General features: G+C 36.7%; 1 protein-coding gene across 1 annotated transcript in view; it reads right to left on the reverse strand.

The window, feature by feature from the left end:
• Window positions 1-17910, reverse strand: part of LOC131055455 (CHD3-type chromatin-remodeling factor PICKLE) — a 75652-nt gene that overhangs the window by 23645 nt on the left and 34097 nt on the right. The window contains exons 13-21 of the mRNA XM_057989943.2: window positions 10645-10787; window positions 10461-10564; window positions 10182-10320; window positions 9869-10038; window positions 9675-9741; window positions 9436-9558; window positions 9184-9293; window positions 9001-9082; window positions 5601-5810 (exon numbers count right to left, since the gene is read on the reverse strand). Of these exons, the coding sequence (XP_057845926.2) occupies window positions 5601-5810; window positions 9001-9082; window positions 9184-9293; window positions 9436-9558; window positions 9675-9741; window positions 9869-10038; window positions 10182-10320; window positions 10461-10564; window positions 10645-10787 (1148 nt within the window). The remainder of the gene's footprint in view (window positions 1-5600; window positions 5811-9000; window positions 9083-9183; window positions 9294-9435; window positions 9559-9674; window positions 9742-9868; window positions 10039-10181; window positions 10321-10460; window positions 10565-10644; window positions 10788-17910) is intronic.

Consider the following 17910-nt stretch of genomic DNA (forward strand, 5'->3'; position numbering starts at 1 on the left):
GATGAAGTAAATAGTATCCGACCCTTCCCTGCTTGATGTAAAATCACAAAAAACCATGCAATAAGGCAAGAATGTGCCTTTCTTCTGTCCTTCCAAATGCTCTCCATTAACTTCACTCATTTGCCACATGTATTCAAAAAATGCCCTTCTTGGAGGCACAAACTTGGGCAAAACATGTGGTGAAACTGGGCACCCATATAATCTAAAAACAATGTGGTCCACGTGCAGGTACCAATCAACCTAGTTGTGATTGATCTTCAAGTCTGGCTTCCTCTCCTTGGGCCTTAACATCATAACAATCTAAAGAGGCAGCCTATACATATCTGCCCCAAGAAAACCTATTATTTTAATAACAAAACAATTGTGCAACACAAGAAAATCTGCATTGATGCAATGTTTATCCCAGACATATGTCCAGCATTGGACAGGCATTCTCCTATTGTTCTCATATGTTGTAGTCACCTGCAAAGCCTTGTCACAATCACCCCTACCTTCATGCAAAAAAAAGTGGCAAAGTAGGGAATTGATTCTGAAATTGATTATCTTGTCATTCCTCTTTATCCTTATTTACCCTTTGTGTATCTCACCAGAGATATGTTACAAAGTCAAACTCTACATTTGGCATAAAGTTCTCAATTTCCACAGCCATAAACACAAATTCAATTGGCATTCTTTGTTCACTATCTTCTCCCAGAACTTGGCAAAGAGCATAGTATGTCTTGACGAAGTAGCTCACAAATGTAATAATCAGGAACAACACCCTCTCATTTGGTGGAATAGGAACAACCTTATTCTTGATTCCCTTCAACCTATATTATGGAACCTCCCCATATCTTGGGGTTCCCTTAAAACTATCGAAGTCAATGGCCTTATTGGCAACCTTGTTTAGCATGAATGCATCAACAATTCTATGTTTGGAGATAGTCACTAGCGGCCCACCATCCCTTCTCCTAATAACCCTAAAATTTTCATCATATGCCTTTGCCAAAACCCTCAAAAAGTCGACATCCATAAAAACATTGGGTACAATCAGTTTCCCCAAGTCATAGATGCAGACATTTGAAATGGGTACTACCTTGAATCTCTTACAATAGAAATGTGTGAACAAATTCCATCTAGAGAAGGGGATCCATGCATCCCAATATTGCTTACAAGTATCTTCAAATAAGTTGGGATGAGTGGATGTTTTCATATTTGACCCTAGAAGGAGGTCCAGTATATCTTGTTGCAGCATTCTATTCTTCTCAGCAGGGGAAGAGGTTTGGCTAGCCTAACTCATCTTGAATTTTAGGGTTTGTACTAGGTTATGCATTTTGGGGCTTTCAACATAAATGGGATGCTAAAACAAACTACTTCACTAAAATAGATTTGCAAAACTTGAGAACACCGAGGATAAAGCTTTTAGAACTTACTTGATATCGCTTTAGAAAACCATATTGTTTGCCGAAAAAAATCGCCTTATCGCTTTCAAAATGCTTGAATCTCCTTCTTTGAAGGCACAAGTGACAAATTTATTACAAAGAGAGGGCATTTATTCACAATTACTGGCAAATACATCAGTCATCTCCACCATTAACTTGCTCACACAAACCATAACTCGGTGAGTAGCCGTTTTACAAGTTTAAATTTGAGTCGTCAATCATTTTAATCAAATGGTTGAGACTCAATTGACCATCACTAACAATGCTTGAATTTAGCTAGGAGAGTGGGAAAAGACCACATCAACCTCTAGCTTTCCACATGAGCCAACACTTCATTGCCACTAAGCCTTGCCCACAAGTCCACAAGGTATCTCGAGTCCCACCAAGTCTCCCAGCACAAGGAAACGTTGGATCTCTATTTTAAGATCTCAATCGTTGAAAGCAAGTCATTATAACACTTATCGAGCCGCTAACATTTACCTTCTTCCCGCAATCCCGCAACGGTTTAGAAGACTACTAGTTAACTCTCGCAAGACTACAAGGAGCACTCAACAGTTACCCTAGCGGTAATATTTTCCTTTTGCCTGGTGGCCCACAACAACCTAGATGGTGGCGACTTAACACCTATAGGGTCATCAGAAGCGTAATAGCTAACAACAAACGGTCCCACTTGCAATTAGGGAAATGGTCTCAGGCCCACCCACAAGGGCTAAAAATTAAATAGTAAGCAACTTGTGGGGTGCTAAACAACAAAGTAAAGACTTGATGGCTAGAAAGTAAGGGGGTTTCCCATTCACCCGCGAGGGCTAAAAAAATCAAGCTAAGCAGCTTGCGGAGGTGCAAGGAAGCTAATGACTTAAGCCTTTTTAATTGGCATGTGCACAAGTGCATAACTTAACATATTAATTGGTAAACTTACGAAAGATTGTCTGTAAAAGGATAAAGTTATAGGAGAAGGAGCTAATCAAAATATGATGCTCATGGGCTCAAGTCATAACTTAAAGGATCGAGAATCGGCTAACAACAATCAATGACAAAATATAAGTCCTAAACAAATTTGAAGACACAGATGGTTTAGGGTTTATGTAACATGACAATTTGACCCTTTTGGACTTGAAAATGCGATATTTTTCAAGGCCTTAACACTTTCATTGTGGTGAGCAATCCTTATTGAGAGAATTTGGTAACTGTATTGGCAATTGCAAAACAACGCTACAAGGCACCTTCTTGTAAAGACTTACATGGAAGGTTGGTAATTTTTACTAATTTATAGTTAATTTATGTTGAATTTTACATTAAATTTATGTCGATTAATTTATAGTAATTTATGTGGATTTAAAATTTTGTACTTTTGGGTTCTTCACATAATGTGTTGATTAAGTGGTGGTGGTGTTGTGACCACTAAGGTTCAAACCCCCGCTGGGCCATTCTAATCGCAAGCTTGTGCCTTTGCTGATCAAATGTGCTCACAGGTTTGAACCTCAGTACTATTCAATGCGAATGAGGTCTCCCGTTTGTGACCTCACCAATTCATAGCTCCAGGTCAAAAGCGTTTCACGTGGTACCAAAGGTGTATCATGCCAACATCACCGATCATGTTAAAAAGTTTACTCGACACTCTTTAAAAAAAAATTGTACTTTCACTTTGTACTTTAGGTTGCTCATGGATGGAACTGAAGAGGCAAAGCTAATAGTGGAAGAACAAAAGAAGCAATGACAAAAATATGGCTGCACTATTCTTTTAAATGAGTGAACAAACAAAAAAAAATCTGCATCATTATTAATTTTTCGGTAGCTTCAAATGGTGAGGTGAATTTTTTGAAATCGATTGATGACTCTAAAAAGGTAAAATAATGCAAAACATTGAGTCTTATGTTGAAGGAAGTTGTCATGCAGGTGGGCATAGAGAATGTCATACAAATCATAACTGACAATGCATCAACATATGTGGCAATTGGGAGAGTTCTCCAAGACAAGCATTGGTCACTCTTTTCTACCCCTTGCACAACACATGGCCTAGACCTTCTTTTGGAGGACATAGGCAAACTTGATTGGGTGACACTAGTTGTAGATGATGCAAGGAGCATAACAAAGTTTATCTATAATCACCCCTTGGGCTCTTAATATGGTGAGAGATCACACCCAAAAGAAAGAGGCGGTGCAATTGAGTGCCATAAGGTATGTAATGATTTTCCTAATGTTGCAAAGCATTATTGGTTTATTGACTTCTTTGAAACTGATATTTGTGAGTCAAGCAATGCTAGACTCATCATATTCAGATATTCAAATAAGTCTGAAGGAGAGAGGATTGCAAGCGTAGTCTCGACAATGTTATTGCACAAAGAGCTATAGAGATCATGAAGGTAACCTCAAAACTTTGATTTTAAATTCAAATTGAATATTTTAATTTTTAATTTGTCTTTCATTATAAATTTGTAACTTTAATCTTTTTTGTATTTGTATTTGTATTTGGTGTTAACGTTGTAGTGCATCCAGCTGTGAGTGCAATTGAAGTTAATTTGAGGCCATCCACACAAAGAAGAGGAACAAAATAGCTGCATCTCAATGACCTTGTCTTTGTGCAATATAACCTTCAGCTTCACCTAAGAAGGATAGAGGAAAAATCTAAGGAGCCAATTAATTTGGATGAGATTGATCTTTGTAGCAATTGAACAAAGTGGGATGAGCAACCCCCATAATTTACTGAAGATGATATTCTTGATTTTGAGAAGCAAGCATTGGAGGATGTGGGTGCAGCAGAAGATAGAGGATTGGATGACATCGATGAGGCTGAAGAGGAGCAATTGCCATCTACTAGCAGGATGGAGGTTGATCCAAATCCACAAGCACAACCATCTATGCCAAGCAAGGAACCACAACAGACTCCAAGGATTAGGATCTCAACCTCTCCCCAAGTTTTCACTAGATTGGGGAAAAGGAAGATGTAAAATGTTGCATTACAATTTATGAATCATGATGATGATTTTCAAAGGCAATCATAAACTTATAATAGTTGTGAGGTATCTATCGTATCAGCCATTAGGATAACACATGATGATATGATTTTGTACTCAATTTGTATTCAAATTAATCGAATTTAATAGAAAACACTTTTGTACTCAGATATGGACTCATTGGATACATCATGTCATTGAAGTAAAAAATTGTGTTTCTAAAGAAATTTGTTGAGACATGGACCAGCTAGGACTCGAACCTAGGACCTTCCATACGCTGCTGGAGTGCTCTACCACTGAGCTACTGGCCCCTCTTGGACCAGTCCATCGTTGGTCCGGGTGTGGCTTATTTCCAACACCAACACCCCCCCTTAAGCCACACCTCTCGTGTGCTTGGGGTTCCTAGCCTGGACTTGGCTCTGATACCATGTTGAGAGATGGACCAGCTAGGACTCGAACTTAGGACCTTCCATACACTGCTGGAGTGCTCTACCACTGAGCTACTGGCCCCTCTTGGACCAGTCCATCGTCGGTCCGGGTGTGGCTTATTTCCAACACCAACAAAATTTAACCAGTTTTTTAAGTTGCCAAAACAAATTTTTGGGTCTGAAGTTTTTGCCCTAGTCTGAGTCTGCCAACTATGGTTGTTCCCATAGAAAGGAAATTATTTCTTCTAAAAATTGAGAGAGCCATTTGGCACACACTAGTGAGGGCACTTCATGTTCGGAAAAACGATCACCAATGCAGGCCAGCAGACAATAAATGGGGCATTTTAGTTTCCCACATAATCAGAATGAACTTCCATCTGAAAATACAGAGCTATGCTTAGCAACTTTTCAGGTTCTCTACCTTTTGAAGACAAAGAGTTGTTTAAAGAACCAGAACCTCTAATAATTAATGCAATAACTAATAAATATAGCATACTACTAGCAAACCCCAAGTGTTAAATTGAACAGACTAAGCTCCCCCATCAAACCAGTTCCTTTATCCCCTATTTTCTGCAACAAACAGTTTTAGCACTCGGGGACAAAAAAGAGAACATACCATCAAACTAAATGCATCAAAGAATTTAAACACCAGCACTAACTTCAATGAAAATTAATGTGAGGAATAAATCCATTCATGTAGAGGATGACAGACACATTATCATGATTTTAAAAATAAGGAACTAGATATTCTACTACTAAACAATATGACATCCATACAAGAAAGGTTGATCAAGTACTTGTTTCCGACTGCGCTTTCCTTTTCCAAGTTCTGTGAATGTCTCAACCTTCTGTTCCACATACTTGTCTTTCAGCAAATCGTCCCAGTACTTGGCTCGTTCAGCCGCAGTTACTTCTGCAAATTTGCGATCTGCTTCAGCTTGTTTCCTTGCCTCTTCAGCCCTAGCTGCTTCAGCTTCCTCTTTATCTATATACTCAAAATTTGCTACCTACAAAGTTTGTACACAAATGACAGCAATTAATTTATGTTCTGAAGAAACCTTAAGCCCAAAATATGAAAATAATAAACAATAATTTCAAGCACAATTGATGTAAGTTACTAATCCTGTGCACCTCGGAAATAAGAGTTTTATTATCATTATGATAATAATTACAAAAAGAACATGATATTCTACAACAAATGTGCTCCTGGTGTAAGAAAATTGACAAGGCTTGGTTCAATCTCACGCTTGGTAATGAGATCAAGACTCAAAACACAGGATGACAAATTTGAATGATGTGTAAGGTAGCTAAAGTGAAAAAGCCACCTTGTTCGCATAAGGAAATCTGGCAGGTGAACTTGGTATAGTGTCTAGGCTGGGAACTAAAAATCATCTTTAAATAACCTTATTTCACAATAATAACAGTTCTCTAAACATGCAAAATAAAAATGTCCCACTGAAATGTAAAGAAACCACTCTTAGGTTAAAATTAGAATTGCATAAATTTTTAGATCCAGGTTTTGTACATTCACCCACCTTGTGCAGTTAATTGGTGAACTGCGTACATTTAAAAAAAAAAATAGATATCACAAGGCACATCAACTGTATCTGCACTTCTGATCAGAAAAAAATTCTAGCAAAGAAAATGAGCATGTGGAAGTCGCAATTAGATGGATCATGGAACAATGGGACCCATCTGTTTAAAGTTGTGTTGCTGAAAGATGAATGAATGAAGCAACAAACAGTTTTGCTTTCTTTAAAAAAAGAAAAGTCTGTTCAGATAAGTCAAGGCTGACAGATGCAGATTCAAGAACCAATCTCAAAAAAAGCAACTTAAGACATGAGACAGTAGGATTTTGGGATGTCCTCAGTAAGAAAAGTGTTGCCCTGAGTACAGTATATTCTGTTTCCAAGATTTTGACCCCTAGCTTACATTCAATTATTTTTGCGTTGGGAAAACATTCTTGATCAGTACACTGAAAATTTTGATACTTCAGCTGTCTCATTTGTATTGATAGGGGAGTAGACAAACTCCAGGAGGATGGGTGCTTGCCTCTCCTCATACACACTGGAGCTCTAAGCATACTGGGGCTCAAACATAAACCTTTTGCCTAGCAACGCCCTGTCTAAATCAGTCTGCCTGTCCCAATGGAAAATTTTCGTGCAAGTTATGACATATATGGGATAGCCATACTTTACCATTTTCAGTCAAAACTTTATGTTGTAAGGGTACATTTTCCCTTCAAACAGTAGATCTTAAGTTTATAGGTCCATCAACTAAAGACATTTTAAAGATTTTTGAGGTGTTTATAACTGAGAAAGAGCAGCAGATATCAAGAATTCCATGCACGTAATATTTTCTCATATAAATAAAAATATTGGGTGTGCATGAATCTCCAATTATGATCATAAGAGAATACAAGCTTGTCTTCGAATCCAGTTTTGCATAAGCAGAATTTGTTATTTATCATATGAAATTTTTCTATAGAAAGAATTTAAAAAAAGATACATCAAAACAGGATATGATTACCCTGAACAAGATTACATAAAGTAAATTTGCATTTTCCTAGAAGAATATCTGATCTGACATGATAAGAAAATTTGAGCCAACCTTAGCAAAAAATATAGCTGAATCTGAACATTGGCAATATGTTAGTCAATTGAATGCCACTGTCTTAGAACATGAGACATTTGTGACATTTTGGCTGTAAAGAAAATAGGATACAGGAAGCGTCCAGTTCTGAAAGCCAAAAGCATGAAATTAAACTACCCTAGCACAACCAACCATGGCCAGTTTGATATAAAAGTTGGAGTATGCTGCTTCTTTGATTTTATGTTACATATTTTGGATAAGTTATTTATACTAACCTAAGATTCATTTTGCCAGGAATACTTAACAAAGACATTAACTTGTATAAGATTAAAATATCCAGGCCAACTCATATAATAAGAGTTTAGAGTAAATGTCAAATTTTGCTTTCATACTTTACAAATATGTAATATTAAATATCTTAAGGACTATGAACATCCTTTGGATTTCTACAAATTTCTGTTACTCCTTCAATAAAATAGAAAAACATTTTCCTTTATATCTTTTGCGCATCCAAATTTCTTACTGTAATAGCACAAAAAGATACTAGTGTACGTTCATGCAAAATTAATCTTGCTACAACATGCTTCTCAAGACATCTTTAGAAACATTGGGGGTTCTTCCCATTGTGTGTTGGTCAAGTGGCGGTGTTTTTGTTGTGACCACCAAAGTTCAAACCCCCACTGGGCCATTGTGACTGCAAGCGTGTGCCTTTGCTGATCCAATGTGCTTGTGGGTTTGAACCTTGGCATTGTTATATGGGAATGTGGTCCCCTGTTTGTGACCTCACCGGTTCTTAGCTCCGGGTCCAAATCATTTCACGTGGAGGCGGGGGGTGTGTCATGCCAGCGTCACCAGTCACATTAAAAAGTTTATGGGGCACTTGTTAAAAAAAGACATCTTTAAAAAATCAAAAGAATATGCTCATCTGCAGAGCAATAGAACACAAGGCCTTTGCTGCAACATATTCATAGAACTATAACCAATAGATTTGCTACAAAACTGAATCCAAAGATTTCATTACATATATTTCATTCAGTGCTTCTTGAAATACCTAAAAAGTGGTTCTGCTTGGATTCCATTTTAATGCAAAAGATAATGAAAATGTTCAAACACTTCACCAAAATTTTATTTGGTTGATTGACATCCAATCCCCCATACGTTTGTTCTATCATTCATGTGGCCATCTATTCACATGGGTCTCTCTAAGATTTAATTATCAGGCTTTGATAAGTTCAACCACCAAAATAGAAGGTCCAAATAAGCCAAAAGTGGTTCTGGTGAGACCCCATTATAGTACGGAAGTTATTGAAACTACCCAATATGTATGGTTGAAAGACATTCCATTATTCCAATCCCCCATTTGTTACTTTTGTCACTTCTATGCCCATCTATTAATAGGGTTTCCATTTAGGTCATTTAAGCTTTTACAGGTTAAAGTTGAACAATCGGTATAGCAGCTTATAAGCAAAATAACAAAGGAAAGTAAAACAACGTCATATATGTTAACATACAGTATAGAAAAAACCACATCTCACAAGCAAGAAACAAAGATAACGGGGAAATGACAGGATCATAGATACTCACTCAAATGCTAGAACACATTACCTTAAAAGCCTTTAGAAAACCATTCTCTTCTTCTTCATCTGCCACGGCCTCCTCACTTACAACTAGGGACCGGTCAAGCAATCTTCCAAAAAAACATGTAACCCAAAAATCAGAAACAATTGTATTGAGCCTTAAATCTAATTGCATTATTCATAGTTATGATGTGAATGCCAGGAATTCTACCTGTCTATAGCTGCATCATCATAGTGAATTTGCCTTGCCTTCCCAGACTCATCATTTTCATCAGCGAACAGTTCTTTTGCTCCATAACGTAAGATGTCATCCAGCTCTTCCTAAAAGGAGTAAGCCATTAGGAATATGAAAATCATATTGTTGTGAAAAGGCCTCGTTCTTATTAACTTAATTGCAAGTGCATTAATGTCATTAAAAAGTAGAGACATACATGACACGTATATTAGTTTTGCTCCTAAATACCTGATTAAGAACTTGGGTTTTCAAACGTCCAACCACAAGGTGCTCAAGAATCATTTTCTTCTTGGTTAACTGCATCATTCGCTCATCAATGGTTCCTCTATTAACAAGCCTAAAAATCATCACCTGTCAAGTGTGATCATCCCAATTCATTTGAGTCTTTAATCAAAAGTGAATATAAATTTGAATAGGTAGATAGAGCTTAACATTTGATAGTACAAGGCAAAATCAATAAAGTAGACCTTATTTATTTGTCCCAGGCGGTGAGCCCTAGCCATTGCTTGCAAGTCTGCATGTGGATTCCAATCACTGCATATAGTTTGAAAAATGAACATGTGAAAAGTCATTAGAAAATCAAGAAGCCTAATATTATTGAAACAATCACAATGGAATGATATCAGTATTCCCACTGTCCACGTATTACAACTAGACTTACCTGTCGTATATTATAACAGTATCTGCAGTTGCTAGGTTAATCCCCAGTCCCCCAGCTCGTGTTGAAAGAATAAAACAGAATCTTGCAGAATTGGGTGCATTAAACCGATCAATTCTTATTTGTCTCTCTACCCCATTTACTCTTCCATCAATTCGTTCATAGCTCCATTTCTTCAATCAAATATAAAGACATAAGAAAATATAGGCAAGCCATAACTCCAAATCTCAAAATTACAAGACCACTGAACAATGATAATTGCATCAAAAGTTCCTTAATTAAGAAAAGCATTAGCATAAGAGACTCAAACAAATACCTTATAACTCAAATAATCTTCTAATATGTCTAGCATGTGCTGAAATTGTGAATAAATCAGCACTCTATGCCCTTGTTCTTTGAGTTTAACCATCATTTTGTCTAATAAATATAGTTTACCAGAAGCCTCCAACAACTGCCTGCAACACAATAGAACAAATTAAGAACCTTAAATGACAATCCATGAGTAGCGAAACAGCTTCACCATTAGAAATCTTGCACTCTTCTTTGATGAAAGGAGAATCATTTCAAAAAACAGGGTTATTTCTGAAGAGAAGACCTGTAAGCTTCATGTGCATTGCTAATTTGTGGCTCCACTCCTTCTAACATGTAAGGATGTGCACAAATCTTCCGAAGTTCCATTACTACATTATTGAGGGAAATCTAAATCATAAAATCATATTAGATCATAATAAACTCATCATACACAAATCATGAGAAACTTAAGAATGCATGGCACAGACCTGTGGGCCACCACGGCGGGAAAGTATATGATAGTTACGAGTAAGAATGGCCTTATAGTATTCTTTCTGCATGGAACTCAATTCAACACGTAGAATGAGTTCTTTTTTGGGCGGTAAATCCTTCATCACATCTTTCTTTACTCCTGCAAAAAATCATGTTACATATTAATCACTAGCAGGTTCCACACATGATCCAGTTCATTGATGTCATAGATAAGTCTCAACTTTCAAAATTTTGTTTAAAGAGATTGTGCAAAGTAGACCATTGATGACAACATGATTAGAAAAGCAATCAAGATTCTCCCAAGACATAGGATAGAATGTCAGAATTAAAGCACAAAACACCCAGTAAAACCAAAATTTGTTATCGATGCAAATCATGGCATATATCACTCAGAGTTCATTCATAGGGTGTATACATTCAAAAACAATATGAACTCACAGATAAACTCTGGAGCATCTAAAGCTTTGTTTGGGTTCTCCAGTCCCCTAGAGCCTATCTCAATACCTCATGGGTTCCATTTCACTCATTATGTATTAATTTATCCTTGAATAGATAAATTCCTAATCTTTATGTCTCTTTAATAGTTCGATAATATGTATAATATATTGTAACTAAAGTAGGAATGCTAGGGATTTGTTGAGACAAGCACACGGTGCTTCATACTTACAGCAAATTTGGAAGATGTTTTCACACATAGGGTCCATATAACACAGCAAATTAGTGCTTATGCCAGTGATTTATCCACTCTGATCTTAAACTTCATAACATACAATTGTCAAGAAGCATAAACCTCAATGCTAGACAAGATAAATTTGAAGCAAGTTCAGAGACAGCAGTTGAGCTAAACTCAAAAGAAACAAGGACCTATTGGACGGAAAACACAATTTTTGGAGGCAAGTTGGTTTGATGTGATGACAATAGCAAGATCCCATACTGATAACCTCAAACAAGTGGTCAGAGGATATGGCGAGACTAATAACTATAGGCATAGGCATCATGTATGGCATAGTTGCAGATATTCAACAAAACTACAGGCCATGCGAACATAAATTCATTTGAAAGAAACAGTTCATTGATTTCTGCAAAATAATGTTCTTTTTCATGTTGAATATGAACTCATCCATAACAAGTTCAACATTTATTTCAAAGAGAAAACAGACAATAATGGCATTACTCTCACTGATTGGATATTCAAGGAAATAAAATTATCATCTCAACCTTCCAAGGGTACTCAAACTGTGTGGAGCAATGATGCAAGAAGTTTGAAAGTCAATAGCTTGATGACAAGAAGTAGATGTAAAGGCCAGAACTAAACTGTAAACTGAAGTTGCATGAATCAATTGTAGTCACGAATTATACAGAAACATTTTTGGAATATGCTTTCAAAATAAGTACAATAAAAGCAAGATGAATTTAAAACAACAGTTCTCTGCCCTGGAAGTATTGTTATCATTACTAAGTTCACAAGAAGTTTCCAAAGACTAAGCAAAACTGTTGTGATCGGAAACTACTGTACATAAAAGCAGACATTCCAAGTTGAAATGAACAATAGTTCATGGTAGCCTACAGCCTTCAACCACTTATGTCAGTGGACATTATGCTAGGTGCAGTTTTGATAAATACAACATAGCAGTGGATAAGAGCTTGTGAATATGGCCAGGCTAAGATCCACTGATATGGCAACACTATCTGCTTACTGCATTCAATGTAAATCTGTCACAAGAGAGCTCTAATGGATTTTACAAAAGATCAAAAAATGATGTATACTCATTCAATACAGCAAACGAGTTTGCCCTTATGATTACTAGTTTTGCAGTGGATGGAAAGGAAACTATACAGACAAGCTTGGCAAGCGACTCTGGACAGGTCAACCCTATAAAGGCTATTTACAAAGGAACTTGTGCCACAAGAAAGCTTCCTAGTGATAATGATAAGAGAGGGTTTGTCAACATTTGTAAAGGAAGAGATTCTTCTGAAGAAACAAACAAAATTTTGTATTCAATGTAATTGCTCTGAATAGCAAAGATAATTCTTTTGCAGCTTATAGCAGCAAGGTCATTAGAAATCTAGTGAAAGAATCGTGAGATATAGATGGAATGGCATAATGAAGTACATCCCACTCAACTATAATTTTAGGATCAAAGCATGGATATAAAATAACCAGCCAAGGAGGGCAGAAAATAATAAACTTGTTTCCTTGTGGCCCTAAAAGGTACAGCAGAGGTGTTCACTACTTTTATGAGTTTAGATTTTCTTCCTCTTGGAAAGGCAGCAAAAACAGTTTGCAAGTTGCTTCAAAATCTAAATATCATTTTGTTGGCATCATTGTGTTTGAAAAAAAAATAGCAGCATTTGACAGTGTTGAGTAGAAAAAGTGATGCATCGTAAATTGCTAGAGTTATTGCAGCATTGCAAATTAGCTGAAAAAGGATACATTGAGCACATTTAACAAAAATGACCGGGATTAAGGTGTAGTAACATTAACCCAAGATTCAGAAATTCGTCCTTTTAAAATTTGTACAGAATAGGAATGTGTTCTTTGACCCTTTACAATGGATTATATTGGACAAACTCACAAATATCATGGTAGGAGAAAGGCCAATATTACTGAAAATGAAACCACCTCCAAGGTTCTTTTCTGATTAGTGTTTAGATACTTTTCATAACCTAGGTCTTTGTACCCTAGTACTTCTATATTGTAACTGAGTGTACTTTTAAGTCCCATTGACTTGCTGTAGTCATTTGGGAACATCATTTGCTGAGAAAATGAAGCATTCATAACTATACGTTCTATTTTGGTGGCTTTGTCACAACTATAGCAATTTTATTTCAGTGGTTCCACCACAATCATAGCATTTTTATTTCAGTGGCTCCATCATAGTCATAGCACTTTTATTTCAATGGCTCCGTCATAGTCATAGCATCTTGGTGGGTTCTATAAGAATATTTAATTATATTTTAGTCACCTATATTTAGTTCCTTGTTTAATGGTCATTTAGCTTTTTAGTTAATTAGCTTTTAAGCTTTATTTAGCATTTAGCTTTTTCTTTTTAGTTAATTAGCTTTTAAGCTTTATTTAGCGTTTAGCTTTTTAGTAGTTCACTTTAAACGACTTGTTCTTAATTTAGAACGTCGACCTTGTAATCTCTTTATATACGCTTTTATATTGTTGAATAGATTATCCGATTATTGAATCATTCATTCAATTTATTTTTCAGGTTCATCATAGCTACAACATTTTTAATGGCTTCGTCACAGTTGCCCAATAGCCATATCAATTATGAATTAATAAATTTCAATTCTTTGTTGAATCTATTGTTTGATGTTTTATTTTAGTTGTTTGTTTAATAGTACTTGTGTCCAATTGCATTCCTCTCGCACTCCTCTACCATTCTCATACTAAGTTTTCCACTTGCAAACCAATTCATTGCAACAATTCTATTGAAGATACATAGTTGTAGTTCCATTAACAATCCTAGCAACAACTTTGAGTTTCTTTCCACCACCCTTCTTCCGCCATACACAAGCAATACATGCATTTTCCTAAATTGGCAACCTTCTAGGGCAACTTCAATACAATTAGCACACATCACTATATTACAACTGCACTTTATGAATCACACACCAAAATCTCTGACATTTACTTCTGTTGAAACATACCACACAAAGGCTTCGTTGAGGACTCCTCGTTAATCAACACACCAAATTCCACCGCATCCCCGTACCCATATTTGAGCCCGTGTACACGTACAAATACAGTATGGCTCCCGATCCAATACCAGTACCTGTCCGCATACATCCAGGGTATTGGCTAGGCATCCCAGTACACTGTGGATCCCTCACAAAAGGACCCACAGCATATCAGAATGCCCAGTAAGTACCTTGGGCATACCCAAGCAAACCCACAACCTAGGACATCCATTCAAGCTGATTTTTTTACGAAAATAATAGATTTTTTCTTCCACACTCTCCTCAATGAATGCATTCGCCCTAAAGTGCTTTCTATTTGGTGTTTGCGAGTCATTTGACAAAAAACCAAAAAGAGCATTTTTTTCCTCCAAGCTATCATTGTTTGGTTTGAAGGTTGCTTTATTTTTGTTCGAAGGTGAGGACTACGAAGGAGTAAGACATACACCAAGAGCTTAGGAGTCATTGCACAAGGAAGATTCAACCATCAAAAGTGAGTAAATCTTTCATTTTTTCAAGTTTTCAATATTTTTCAAAAAAAATTAATTTCAATTTTTTTTAAAAATAGTAACTTTTGAATTAATTTTTTAACTTTTAATGAATAATAGGGGGGTTATAATGCCATTTTTCTTTTAATTTTTGAATTGTAATTTTGTTAATTTGTACTGTTTTTCATTTTAGGTTTATACAAAATAGCTGGAAGTTCTAGTTTGGTTGCTCAAAGTCAAAATGAAGAGAGTTCTTTGTAATGTCCCCAAATTAGAAATTCTGCCCCAATTGAAGTGGGATAGGGGTTAGAGATACCTGTTACTTAAAGTGAACCCCAACAAGTAAGTTAGAAAATATACAATAATAATATTTCATTAAATAGATCTATTAAGTAGGAAACACCAATTATGGAGTCCAATCACAGAGAGCATAGAAGAGGGTGACTAGATAGGGTGCCCTAGAGACCCTCTACCCTAGGCCCAAGGGCGGATCTCATTCCCCCTTGGCCTCATGTGGCCCATACCATATGAGGGAATGCCTAGTGAGGTATCCTATCACCGTTTTCCTTAACCTTGTCACCCCTATCCTATGTCTCATGATTAACGCATTCATTCACCATGATAGAAAGCATGAGGGCCATCACAATAGGGTGCCCAGAAAGTCTATCCTTCATAGGCCCAAAGGCGGCACCCTTTGTACCCCTTTGGCCTCATGGGACTCCCCGGTCTTATAACATGAGGTGGCATGCCTAGAAGGTAACCCCAACACTGTCCCCCTACTTGCAATCCTTTCTCTCTATCATGGCTGGAAATACTCAGAATGTATGCAGATATACTGTTTGACATTGAGAACATGAGCAGAAATATATTTGACATACAGTAAGTCAACTACAGAATATAATTCACCAGATTTCTATTTACTGGTATATATATAATTCGTAAAGCATTGCATCATAAATTATAAGAATGCAGTAATAACATATTTCATTACAGCACTTTATACTATGCACATAAATTCATACCAGCTGGAGTGTTGATGACTATTAAATCAGAAACCTTTGATGATACTTGTATGATTAATTGATTGATTCAATGAATTCCTTTGATTGGATGATTTGAGGTATTGGTGAGTTGATGACTAAATGATTCTTGAATCGATGATAGATGAGTGAGTGAGTGGTCCTTGAATGCTTGGAATGTTCTCCCCTTTAAACTTTATTGGGGGAAGAGTCACCACCTTTCATAGGATTTGAGGCACCACCTTTCATAACAATTGAGTCGCCACTTTTCATTGCTACCTTTGAGAATAATATATTATTCTCCAAATTGATCTCCCTTCCCTCTTCCTCAAATGAACCTTCTCCACTTTATATCCTCCCATGTGAGGGAGAGGTCACATCTCTTCATCATTCCTGCCCCTTGGCAAGAAACACGACCTATCACAATTTCCACCCTTTGAAATAGTACAACCCTTCATAATTCTTGCCCTTTGAAAGAGACCCAACCTTATCTACTTCCCATTCCTTTCTTCCTCCATTAATCCTTCCTTGATTCCCATGCTTCATTCCTTTCTTACCTCCTCCTTATCCCCTTTCAAATGATCTCTTCTCCCTCTTATATCTCATTTTTTATAGTCACAACTCTCCATTCCATGCCCTTGACCATGTATTAACTTAATTAAATTTTAATTATATTATATTATATTTAATTATTTAATGTTATAATTGATTATTATTATCTATTATTGAATCCTATCTCATAATGGGGACATTACATTCCTTTAAATTTAATGCAGCATCACCTCTTCAGTGATATAAAACAATGATTCAACAAATTACTAATTGTGGGGGTTCTCTTTGGCGGTGCAAACATTGTGCAAAAGAGTATAAGAGCTCATATTTTTTAGTGAACTCTCACTTATGCGGCATCCCCTTACAAGGAATAAAAGTTTGTTCGAGGACAAATAAAAAAGGGTTGGCAAAGGAACTAATATTGGCTTATATTTAAGTATTACATAGTTAATTGGTAAAAATTGAATGAATTAAATGAATGGTTGAAAGATTATTTATAGAGTTACAAGATCGATGTTTCCATAAAGAAACAACCAACAACTGAAACAAAATTAGAAACTCCTGATATTTACAATATCATACAATATTGACCATTAAATAAATAACTAAAGATATTATTCTAATACCCTCCCTTAATGGTGAATATGTCTACTACACCAAGGAGCCCCCTAAACTTAACAAATTTATCCGGATGTAGGGACTTGGTGAGAAAATCTGCAGTTTGGTCCTCGTTAAGAACATACTGCAAATCCACGGATCCATCTTCAACCTGCGCCCAAACTGAAGACATACCCGGATGTGGACTTTTTGTCATCAACAGAGCTTGCCCAATCCGAACTTATGAAATCGATGAGTCTGGGATCTTTGGTCCATCCATAAAGGATAACAAAGTCTGAAGTGCACTTGACATAGCGCAAGATCTACCTCGCTGAAACCCAATGATCTGATGTAGGAGTTGTCATGAAGCGGGATATGTAACTCACTGCATAGCTCAGATCAGGTCTAGTGGAGGTGAGATATATTAAACTTCCCACTAGTTGCCTGAAATCAAACTCATTCTCAATTGAAGAACCAGATTTGGCCGACAACTTCGGGCCTTTCTCCATAGGTGTAGATGCAGGTTTGCAGTCCTTCATTCAGAACTTGTCTAGCAAAGCCCTAGCATATTTGGACTGAGAGATGAAGATGCCATGAGACTGCTGCCAAACCTCAACACCTATGCAGTAGTGCAGAAGCCCAAGGTCAGTCATGTCAAAAGACTGGCATGAATTCTGCTTGATTCCCTAAATCAAAGATGTTGAAATGCCAGTGATGATCAGATCATCAACATAAATAATCAGAATAATGATATCATTGCCAGCAGTCTTGACATACAGATTTGAGTGGGGACTCCTCTGGAAACCCTGATCTGTGAGGTACTTATCAATTTTCATGTACCATGCCCGAGGAGCCTGTTTCAGGCCATAGAGTGCTTTCACCAGTTTGAGCAACTAATGTTCTTTTCCGGCAACCTTGA

This window comes from Cryptomeria japonica, chromosome 2 (assembly GCF_030272615.1).
Source record: "Cryptomeria japonica chromosome 2, Sugi_1.0, whole genome shotgun sequence".
NCBI lineage: Eukaryota > Viridiplantae > Streptophyta > Pinopsida > Cupressales > Cupressaceae > Cryptomeria > Cryptomeria japonica.